This window comes from Salmo salar, chromosome ssa18 (assembly GCF_905237065.1).
Source record: "Salmo salar chromosome ssa18, Ssal_v3.1, whole genome shotgun sequence".
In the NCBI taxonomy this organism is placed as follows: Eukaryota; Metazoa; Chordata; class Actinopteri; order Salmoniformes; family Salmonidae; genus Salmo; species Salmo salar.
The window spans coordinates 59,109,799-59,121,711 of NC_059459.1; the positions used below are offsets into that span (position 1 = coordinate 59,109,799).

Below are 11,913 nucleotides of genomic sequence, written 5' to 3' on the forward strand. Positions count from 1 at the left end.
ATTGAAGGCATGCCTATGTGTTCATCTCTACCGCCAGCCCCTGGGAAGCTGTTCTCTCTGCGCAGCCAGAGCGAGGACATCTCCCTGCCGGTTGAGGGTAAGTCTGCAGCTCCGGGTGGCTCTGGGGTGGCGGGGCCTGCGGTCCAGGTCCAGCGCCAGAAGGCCTTCTCGGAGCGCAGCTGCAGCTTCAGCGCCGAGAGCCGTGCCGGTATGCTGATGGAGAAACATGGTGTGGACCACATCGTCAGCCGCATGGGCGCCGATGCACGGATCTTGGCGGCGGCTCTCTCTGGGGGCGGCACCACCCCCCCGCCTACCAGTGCGGCCAAAGCCCTCTTTAAGGACCTGGAGTTGGAGTCTGAGGAGGGGCGGGGTCCGACGCTGGGGAAACTGTCAGAGGAGGGGCCAGTAACGGACCCAACCCCACTGGAGGAGGGGCTAGGAAAAGAGGAGAAGAGGATGAAAGGTGACAGGAAGGAGGCAGGAGGGGAGGATGAGATGGGTCTAAAGTTGGAGGAGGAAGATGAGGAAAGAGATTCAGGGGGGAGGGGCTCTATTTCTCTGCCAACCTTGGAGATTAAGGAGGTGCAGGTAGGGGCAGACCCCCTCTCCCTCCTTGTCTCAGAGCACGAGGAGTTAGCCTCCGTAACAAGTCAGGAGCTGCCGCAATCCCTGCCTGCCGTGGTGTCCCGAAACCTGGCAGACGAGATTGAGATGTATATGAGCCTCCGGAGCCCGCTTGGCCCCAAATCCTGTAGCATGGAGCTCCACCAGGAGGGCCAGGGAGGGGACCCTTCCCCGGATGCTGCCCCAGTGAAGCAACCTCTAGAACGGAGGTCCAGCCTCCCCGTGCCCCCTGTCAAACACCCAGGGGGGTCAAGCGGGGACACGACGCCTAAACGCAGCCCCGCAGCAGTCACACGCTCCAAGACCTTCGCTGTGAAGGCCTCCAGGAGCCCTGCCTCTTCTAGGGGTGTTGGGGCCAGCCCAAGGTCGTCGCCGCTGACTGCCCTGGTGAGGTCGTCGCAGAGCGGTTCGCTGGGGTCGGTCATCAATTCCATCTCGGGCATGAAGATGGACACCCTGCTCTCGGGTCCCAAGATGGACGTGTTGAAGTCAGGCATGAAGCAGGCAGGGAACCTGGCCAGCAAGGTGTGGGGGGCTGTGGCCTCAGCCTACTCTTACTCTGACGACGAGGTGAGTGGGGATGGACTGCAGAACATGCATACATAACTAGATGAACTAAAAGATAAAGTAAAATGGTAATTAATTGCACAATAATAACCTGCAACAGCCGGATGACATACAGTGAGGTCTGAAATGATTGACACCCTTGATAAAGATGAACAAAAATTATTGTATAAAATAAAGAATTCAAATACTGAGCTATATTGTATGCAAAAAAAAAGGTAAGTAATCTTATTTTATTCTAATACAATTGTTTGGTGAAAGAGATTTTGTTTAAGAAGTAAAACTTTTTTTCTCAAAAAGTTGGGGGTAAAAATGTACACCTCTGTTTTAAATACCTTTTAATACCACACCTTACAAGGATAACGGCACTGAGCCTTTCAAAAAATTGGAAGACACATTGGGAGGGATCTTAGACCATTCCTCCATACAGAACCTTTCCAAATCCTTGATATCCTTCATCTGCTCCAGGGGAGAACGACTGCCCCTCCTCTCATTGAAGCCATGGAAGTTCAAGGCCGACCGTGGTACTGCAGGCATTAGCAGAAACCAGGATCCCCATTATAGTTAATGGAAAAATTGTTATCTTTGTATAAATACAAAAAGTAGTACCAATAATTGCTTCTAATACAACAGATGGTCCTTGAACCGATTATTTTAAAATCGCACATATAAGGATCATTTAGTTGCTTATGGCAGCCTACAGTACCCCTGGTCGTCCTTCCAACTTGAGTTACTCAATGAGAGGGGCAGCACTGAGCTAGCCTGCAACGTCACTTCCTGGAGCAGCTCAAACTGTACATGTTGTGTCTACATGAGACGCCATCTTAACTGACTTCATTTGGCTTCAATGCGCTATTGAGTCTTCACATGGTAATTAATAGTGTCACTTGATTGATGGGTTTGTCCATTCATATATATACAGGAATTGGTCTGCACTTATAGAAGCAAAATAGCCCCATAACCAATGTTTAATTTGAGCCGGATCCTGCCGGAACAGGTTTATGATTTGTGCAACATTGTAGCCTTTTGACCAACGTGTGGCCATTGCTGTGGTGAGAGAGGGAAGCGCACCTGTATCTCTCACAGAACTAGAATGAGATTCACTTTCTATGATCTCTCTCCCTCTCTCTGCTCTGCTAGACATGAGCCTGCAACTACCATCTCTCCAGAGTCATTTATTTCCTTATAGAATCATAGCCATGGGAAGGATGCTGGTGGTGCTGCAACACCCCTGATAAATTTAAATACATTTGCCAAAGTTCTAGAATTACTGTTATCTGTTCAGAAAGAAATGAACTCATTCAGAAGACTACACCGGGAGTAGCCACCGAGGATCAATAGACTTTTTAATTATTGCCTAGCTGTGGAGTGTAGCCCAATCACAAGGCATTGCCTACAGTCGGAAATGCACGGCAAAACTGTCAGTGAACAGCATGCAGCCAAAACACGCCTTTCGCAATACTTCAAATACAATCGTGGGAAAACACAGATTGGAAAGTAAATGGCTCCTGCTGAAAAGAGAAGACTAATCTGCCTTTAGGCCACTAAATATGTTATCAACTTCCAAATAGACCTATTGAGCGAACAACATTTTTTACAATGTAAAACACGGGGCCGTTGTACAATGTCTCCGCACACCTAGGCTATTGATAGATTCAAGACAAGGTCGTCTTTATTGATCTCAGATTCTCGTCAGCGTCAAAGTAGACTGTCATTTCGATCATTTGTGAGGTATAAAAATTTTTTTTTTTAAAGAATGACGTCTTCAGTCTGAAATGATGTAGAATTGCATGCGATGTATTTATAGAAGGCAAACATTTTCCCAGACCCTACAAAACGTTATCCCCATGTGTGCAACTTCTTCAATCGCCTCTACTTAACTGCTCTATGCTTGTACCCAAAAGCGAGGATAGTGCATGCAATGCTTTATTATAAAGGTGTTTTTTTTTTTATATATATATATATATATTGTTTTGCGTTCCGATACCTTCCGCTGGTCCTGGGGCCCTTGTTAAGGTCAACGGCATCATGAACTTTACCAAGTACCAGGAGAGGTTTGCCCAGCAAGAGCCACAAAATCAACATTTTGCAATGGCCATCTGTCTCCAGACTTGAAACCCATTGAATACGTGTGGTTTTAATTGAAGAAGGCAGTCCATACACGCAGACGAAGGTTCCTCCTCTCTGTATGGAGGAAACTCCCTCCCAATGTGTTCTCCCATCTCATAAACCATTTTAGAAAAAGGTTTGGTGCCGTTGAAAACGGGTGTCAATAATTTTGACCCCTACATTTTGAAAAAAAACAACACAATCTCTTTCTCTATGCAATTGTATGAGTAAAAAATAATTACTTTTCCCCACTTTTTTTGCATAAAATATAGCTAAGTATTTGAATTATTTATTTTCTACTGTTATTTTTACAGTTATAAGTGTCTCAATAATTTTGGACCCCACTGTAGATACCACACTGTAAAACACCATTATATACAAGACAATGATGTAAGACTTTGACTATGCAAGCAGAGCATCTCATTTCACAGGTTCATCTTGCAAACCTTATTGCAGAATGCATTCAATTTTGTACAAGTGAGTAACATGAACGTTCACAATCGTTTAGAAGTTTACATTTGGCCTTATTTCCCCCTCTTCCCAGGATGAACTGGGCCCCGGCTATAGGGAAAGGGACAGTTTCCCTGCCGGGCTGGATGAGTCCATGCTGTTGGGGGGTGGAGGAAGTGACAGTCCCACCCACAGAGGGCCCACCCAAGGCCTTGTGTCCAACGGCCTGACCCAGAGCAGCACCAGCCTGGGCAGCAGCAGTGGGAGCAGCGACACAGGGAGAGGACCCCACTCCACACGTAAGCATACACACACTTGACACACACACACAGCTTATATAAATAAAAAAGTATGTAGGCACACACACACACACACTGTTTATTCATGCACGAGAAGACAAACAACATTACCCGTATACCCATGAACAAACACACTCACAAGATGTGGAAGGGTGTATGGTTGAAAGTGTGTGATTGTATACTCTGTGTGTGTGTGTGTGTGTGTGTGTGTGTGTGTGTGTGTGTGTGTGTGTGTGTGTGTGTGTGTAGATGTGACTCCAGGAAGGCCAGGCAGAGGTCCAGACTCTGAGAGGTCAGACCAAGGATCCCACCACACCAGCTCCTCTAGTATCTACCAGAACTGTGCCCTGGAGGTGAGTCTATCATACTTTATATAAATACAGTTGAAGTCGGAAGTTTACATATACCTTAGCCAAATACATTTAAACTCAATTCCTGACATTTAATCCAAGTAAGAATTCCCTGTTTTAGGTCAGTTAGGATTACCACTTTATTTTAAGAATGTGAAATGTCAGAATAATAGTAGAGAGAATGATTTATTTCAGCTTTTATTTCTTTCATCACATTCCCAGTGGGTCAGAAGTTTACATACACTCAATTAGTATTTGGTAGCATTGCCTTTAAATTGTTTAACTTGGGTCAAACGTTTCGGGTAGCCTTCCACAAGCTTCCCACAGTAAGTTGGGTGAATTTTGGCCCATTCCTCCTGACAGAGCTGGTGAAACTGAGTCAGGTTTGTAGGCCTTCTTGCTTGCACACACTTTTTCAGTTCTGCCCACACACTTTCTATGGGATTGAGGTCAGGGCTTTGTGATGGCTACTCCAATTCCTTGACTTTGTTGTCCTTAAGCCATTTTGCCACAACTTTGGAAATATGCTTGGGGTCATTGTCCATTTGGAAGACCCATTTGCGACCAAGCTTTAACTTCCTGACTGATGTCTTGAGATGTTGCTTCAATATATCCACATACTTTTCCTCCCTCATGATGCCATCTATTTTGTGAAGTGCACCAGCCCTCCTGCAGCAAAGCACCCCCACAACATGATGCTGCCACCCCCGTGCTTCGCGGTTGGGATGGTGTTCTTCGGCTTGCAAGCCTCCCCCTTTTTCCTCCTAACATAACGATTGTCATTATGGCCAAACAGTTCTATTTTTGTTTCATCAGACCAGAGGACATTTCTCCAAAAAGTTCGATCTTTGTCCCCATGTGCGGTTGCAAACCGTAGTCTGGCTTTTTTATGACGGTTTTGGAGCAGTGGCTTCTTCCTTGCTGAGCGGCCTTTCAGGTTATGTCGATATAGAACTCGTTTTACTGTACCTGTTTCCTCCATCTTCACAAGGTCCTTTGCTGTTGTTCTGGGATTGATTTGCACTGTTCGCACCAAAGTACGTTAATCTCTAGGAGAAAGAACGTGTCTCCTTCCTGAGCGGTATGACGGCTGCGTGGTCCCATGGTGTTTATACTTAGATGTCCTAACCGACTTGCCAAAACTATAGTTTATTAACAAGAAATTTGTGGAGTGGTTGAAAAACAAATTTTAATGACTCCAACCTAAGTGGGTGTAAACTTCCGACTTCAACTGTAAGTGGCTACCGTACTCAATATATCGTCTCACAAAGACTGAGTACATACAGTGCATTCAGAAAGTATTCAGACCCCTTTTTCTACCTTTTCTAACGTTACAGCCTTATTCTAAAATTGATGTAAAAAAAATAAATAAAAATACCCTCATCAAACTACACACAATACCCCATAATGACAAAGAAAAAACAGGTTTTTAGAAATGTTTGCAAATATATACAAAAATAAAATAACTGAAATATCATATTTAAATAAGTATTCAGATCCTTTACACAGTACTTTGTTGAAGCACCTTTAACAGCAATTACAGCCTAAAGTCTTCTTAGGGATGACGCTACAAGTTTGGTACACCTGTTTTTGGGGAGTTTCTCCCATTCTTCTCTGCAGATCCCCTCAAGCTCTCTCAGGTTGGATGGGGAGCGCCACTGCACAGCTATTTTCAGGCCTCTCCAGAGATGTTCAATCAGGTGCAAGTCTGGGCTCTGGCTGGGTCACTCAAGGACATTCAGAGACTTGACCCGAAGCCACTCCTGCTTTTTTGGCTGTGTGCTTAGGGTCGTTGTCTTGTTGGAAGGTGAACATTCGCCCACAGTCTGTGGTCCGGAGCTTTCTGGAGCAGTTTTTCATCAAGGATCTCTCTGAACTTTTCTCCATTCATCTTTCCCTCAATCCTAACTAGTTGCCCTGTCCCTGCTGCAGAAAAACATCCCCACAGCATGGTATTACCACCACCATGCTTCACCGTAGGGATGGTGCCAGGTTTCCTCCAGACGTGACGCTTGGCATTCAGGCCAAAGAGTTCAATGATGGTTCCATCAGACCAGAGAATCTTGTTTCTCATGGTCTGAGAGTCCTTTAGGTGACTTTTTGCAAACTCCAAGCAGGCTGTCATTTGCCTTTTACTGAGGAGTGGCTTCCGTCTGGCCACTCTACCATAAAGGTCTGATTGGTGGAGCGCTGCAGAGATGGTTGTCCTTCTGGAAGGTTCTCCCTTCTTCACAGTGGAACTCTGGAGCCCTAACCAAGGCCCTTCTCCTCCAATTGCTCAGTTTGGCCGGGAGGCCAGCTCTAGGAAGTGTTGGTTGTTCCAAACTTCTTTCATTTAAGAATGATGGAGGCCACTTTGTTCTCGGGGACCTTCAATGCTGCAGAAATGTTTTGGTACCCTTCCCCAGATCTGTGCCTTGACACAATCCTGTCTCAGAGCTCTACGGACAATTCCTTAGACCTTATGGCTTGGTTTTTGCTCTGACATGCACTGTCAACTGTGGGACCTTATATAGACAGGTGTGTGCCTTTCCAAATCATGTCTATCAATTGAATTTACCACAGGTGGACTCCAAGTTGTAGAAACATCTCAAGGATGATCAATGGAAACAGGATACATCTGAGCTCAATTTGTCTCATAGCAAAGGGTCTGAATACTTTATTTTTAATACATTTGACAAAATTTCGAAAAACCTGTTTTCACTTTGTCATTATGGGGTATTGTGTGTAGATTAATGAGGGAAAAAAATCTATTTTAGAATAAGGCTGTAATGTAACAAAATGTGGAAAAAGTGAAGGGGTCTGAATACTTTCCGAATGCGCTGTAGTAATCTGGCAGTTCATACGTACAGAGCTAGAGGGCGCTATAGGCTCATAATGGACTGTGACCTCTTTCTATCCGTAACTGATAAGAGTTTGTTACTTAGCCAGGTAGCTTCAAGTAGCCTATGCCAGGTGCATCTGTAATGTTTCTCTCCCTCACTCTCTCTCTCTGTGTGTGTCTGTGTGTCTCTAGGTGCTGATGTCCAGCTGCTCCCAGTGTCGATCCTGTGAGTGTCTGGTGTACGATGAGGAGATCATGGCGGGCTGGACGGCAGACGATTCCAACCTCAACACCACCTGTCCCTTCTGCCGCACCGCCTTCCTGCCCCTGCTCCACGTCGAGTTCCACGACCTGCGCACCACCACAGCGTGGGTGTTTGTCTGTCTGGGCCTTGAAGTATACACTTGTATAATAGTGTATTCAATAAAACAGGATGAGAGATTTTCTATGCTAATGTTTAAATTATACTTACTAGTTCATGAAGAACTCACTAAATTGAGTTTTGTTGTGAGACACGGTACTATTCAAATAAATCTGTTTACATGTACAAAACCAGACAATTAAGCATACTTACGGAAACGGCTACATAGGAAGATGCGGGGGCTTTGACATGGGCATTAATTACATTTTAACCTGCTACAATTGTACATACGTCATTATCTTCGTCTAAGTCATTCAGATGTTCTATGTGGCTGGATGTGTGTGCTCTTCCCTTGTTTCATTGTGTGTGATCTCACCTACAGGTTCTACCTGAACCCCAGCGCATCAGGAGACAGTATCCACAGCACCAGCCACCAGGCCACAGCTACAGGCTCCACCGAGAACAAGGTAGGGGCTGCAGTGGACACCCCGAGCCCGGGCCTCATCAGCTTCCCAGAATCTGAGGACCCAGGAGAGGCCCCGGCCAGCCAGACTGCCACGCACAAGAGGTCGGTTCACAGAAGTGCCTGTCTCAAAAACGCATTTAATATTCTGTCACCATCGTTATTACCTTTTATCCTTCATCTGATTTGGTGCCTTCTATTCAGTAAATTAAAGGGTTAGCGTGTACCCAAATGATGCTAATGTGTAGCTAAGCGAACTTGTTCATCTGTCAATTGAACTGTAAGAACTGAAAAATCACAAGCTGAAAACTTGACGTGGCTCACTCTTGCGTTACATTTTTCTGTTGTTAAAGATCCTCTGTCTTTGCCCTCTCCTGTCTGTCTGTCCGTCCGTCAGTTTGATACCGGAGCCGGCTCAATCGGATCCCCTGGGCCTGCTAGAGCACCAGGCAGGGAAGAGGGGGACGTCTCTGACACGCAGCAACAGTGTGGGCGGGCCTCTACAGAGCCTGGTTGCCCAGAGAGAACCAGGACACAGCGTGTCCACCACCAGCCTGCCTTGCAGCCTGATAGAGATGGTGAGTGTCCTTAGAATGTCCTCGCAATCCTTCCCACTCAGCGCACCAGGGCTTGAGTCAATTAAATTTCAGGTCAGTAAATTCAGGATATGAAATTTAAATCAATTCAACGCTTATGAATTGAAAATGAATTATTGTTTTCTCTTCGTGGACTTTCATTGAAATAGAATTTACTCTGAAACTGCAGCACATGTACAGGCCATGCGTTTCTATTCTATTGAGAAAGCAAAGAGGTTGTTTACACACAGTGCTGTCAAACCACATTTGTCAATATCCAGAAATAAAATAACTTGGGATACATAATCAGTGGTCACTGTCCAGTGGAATAGGTGTTTCACTGTGTATGTAGGTGGGAGGCAACAAAGGTTCTATTTATGTGGATGGTCAGGAGTTATGCAACTGACTAAAGCGCTGTGTGTGTGTGTGTGTGTGTGTGTGTGTGTTTCTCTCAGGATGGCCTGGGACAGAAGCGGCCCAACCCAATGCCGGTGTCTGTGCCCTACCTCAGCCCCCTGGTCCTCCGCAAAGAACTAGAGACCCTACTGGAGAACGAGGGAGACCAAGTAACACACATTTAACAGATCTAAGAATATTTTCAGAAAGAAGCAATATTACAGGACAGCAAAATGGGGCCCATAGATTCTCACATGTAGTATGACTTACAGTATGTGGCATTGATGTTGAAGGGCCCCTGTGTTTTTTAAAATGTCATAAATGTAGCTAGTTGTTGTAGGAGTCCCTTGATGTTCTGGTCATTTGTCGCCCTCGCTGTTGCTGCTTCTATTTTTATTTAACCGTTAACCCAGTGTCTTTACAGATTTGAACATTAAGCTGTAGTATCGCTTAATAAGCACAGTTTAATTGGTTTTCTCCATCAGGTCATCTACACCCACAAGTTCCTGAGCCAGCACCCCATCATATTCTGGAACCTGGTGTTTTATTTCCAACGCCTGGACCTGCCCAGCTACCTGCCTGGCCTCATCCTCACCTCGGAACACTGTAACAATGGAGTACAGGTACATAACCATGCAGAGCTCACACACAAATATTCACACACAGCTTACAAACAGTGCTCTCTACTCGTGATCACCTCAGAGCGATCAGCCACTGTTTTTAAAAAACATTTTTAATTTAACCTTTATTTAACTAGACAAGTCCGTTAAGAACAAATTCTTATTTACAATGACCATCTACCGGGGAACAGTGGGTTAACTGCCTTGTTCAGGGGCAGAACGACAGATTTTTACCTTGTCAGCTCGGGGATTTGATCCAGCAACCTTTCGGTAACTGGCCCAACGCGCTAACCACTAGGCTACCTGCCGACCCCTGTTAAAGGTCATGAACTATCAAAATCATGTTTTTCATTAATGATGACATTTGAAGGGAACCAGATCAAAGAATGATGACCAAAGTATGAAAAATGACTCTCTTTGCCCCAACCTGGGATCGAACCAGGGACCCTTGCACACATCAACAACTGACACCCACGAAGCATCGTTACCCATCGCGCCACAAAAGCCGCGGCCCTTGCAACGCAAGGGGAACAACCACTTCAGGTCTCAGAGCGAGTGACGTCACTGATTGAAACGCTATTAGCGCGCACCACCGCGCCATTTCACATCGGTTACATTGATAACGTTTGATCATAAAGTTACTGGTCTCCTCCCCCATGTCAAACACTTGGATTCATTATTAAGGGGACAAGGTGACATCACCTTAACTCTCTTTTTAATACAGCAATGGTATCATGCTATTCTTTTACCTAATTTAAATCTGTACCACCTTGTAACCAACATCGGAGAAGACATGGTGTTTTATAGCTAGCTAGATAGTTACTCTACTGGTGCCAAAATTTGACGGTAGGGTGTCAGCAAAAATAATGTATAGTATACCCTATTCATCTATGGCAAAGACACATATGTTTCCCCTTTCATCCGTGTCTGGTGTTAGCTAGTTACTGACTAGCTAGGTTTTCATCTGTGTCTGGTGTTAGCTAGTTACTGACTAGCTAGGTCTTCATCTGGGTCTGGTGTTCGCTAGTTACTAACTAGCTAGGTCTTCATCCGGGTCTGGTGTTAGCTAGTTACTGACTAGCTAGGTTTTCATCTGGGTCTGGTGTTACTGACTAGCTAGGTTTTCATCTGGGTCTGGTGTTACTGACTAGCTAGGTTTTCATCTGGGTCTGGTGTTAGCTAGTTACTGACTAGCTAGGTTTTCATCCGGGTCTGGTGTTAGCTAGTTACTGACTAGCTAGGTTTTCATCCGGGTCTGGTGTTAGCTAGTTACTGACTAGCTAGGTTTTCATCTGTGTCTGGTGTTAGCTAGTTACTGACTAGCTAGGTTTTCATCCGGGTCTGGTGTTAGCTAGTTACTGACTAACTAGGTTTTCAGCCAGCATGGAACAAAAGGGGGGGATCGTTCAAAACTCTGATGCAGTTGTCATGTCAACACAGCCATGAGAGAGAAAGTACTTTTCAGAATGACTGTTCAGGACCTTTAAAGCAGTGCAACAGTAGATAACTGTGTGTGTGTATTTTCCATTCACTATGTCCACAGCTCCCCCAGACATCCCTGTCTCAAGACAGTAAACAGGTGTATGTTCAGCTGCTGTGGGACAACATCAATCTGCACCAGGAACCTGGGGATCCCCTCTACCAGAGCTGGAGGACCCTGAGTGACTACACACTCTCTCACACATACATAGCTCTCATGCATCTAATCGAGCAATCATCCTCAGAGCACTGAGCAGTCTGTCTGTGTCTCTGTATTGCCTTTTTAACATGCATGTCCTGCTCATATTTGTTAATGGAACACAGTTTGAGATAACAGCTAATGAAAAGAGCCATATACATAAAACCAATTATTCTAATGTACTGAATAGTGACTGAGTACTGAACCATCTCTGTTTCCCAGTGGAGAAGAAGGGCACCCTGGCCCCCACGGACTACCAGGAGACACGGACCATCTTGAACAGCATCGTCCGCAGCATCCAGACCAACGACGTCTACGGCCCCATCAACCTGCTTCTCCGGGAGGTCAAGAGGAACCCAGAGGTCAAACGCCAAAGGTCAGTCCTCTAAAGCTTATATGTGGGGGTGATACATTTTATTTGTGAGCTAATGTCAAGGTTTGGTGTGAACTTCTCTATTGTAAACTTCAGATTTTGATCTATTTATTGGTCTCTTATCAGGGGAATCTATAGGGAGATCCTCTTCCTGGCCCTGGTGGCATTGGGACGGGAGAACATTGACGTCGGTGAGTGAACTGCATGACACAACCAGTCTTTTT

General features: G+C 45.4%; 1 protein-coding gene across 3 annotated transcripts in view; it reads left to right on the top strand.

Annotated features, from left to right (window-relative positions):
• Positions 1 to 11,913, top strand: part of LOC106577584 (DENN domain-containing protein 4C) — an 80,609-nt gene that overhangs the window by 66,395 nt on the left and 2,301 nt on the right. For 2 of the 3 annotated variants that reach the window (XM_014155754.2, XM_014155755.2), the window contains 11 exons: positions 38 to 1,197; positions 3,845 to 4,049; positions 4,299 to 4,402; positions 7,416 to 7,591; positions 7,967 to 8,152; positions 8,445 to 8,625; positions 9,078 to 9,188; positions 9,504 to 9,641; positions 11,182 to 11,299; positions 11,539 to 11,692; positions 11,816 to 11,880. In XM_014155754.2, coding sequence (XP_014011229.1) covers positions 38 to 1,197; positions 3,845 to 4,049; positions 4,299 to 4,402; positions 7,416 to 7,591; positions 7,967 to 8,152; positions 8,445 to 8,625; positions 9,078 to 9,188; positions 9,504 to 9,641; positions 11,182 to 11,299; positions 11,539 to 11,692; positions 11,816 to 11,880 — 2,598 coding nt within the window. The remainder of the gene's footprint in view (positions 1 to 37; positions 1,198 to 3,844; positions 4,050 to 4,298; positions 4,403 to 7,415; positions 7,592 to 7,966; positions 8,153 to 8,444; positions 8,626 to 9,077; positions 9,189 to 9,503; positions 9,642 to 11,181; positions 11,300 to 11,538; positions 11,693 to 11,815; positions 11,881 to 11,913) is intronic. The other variant, XM_045701340.1, reaches the window with a different exon arrangement.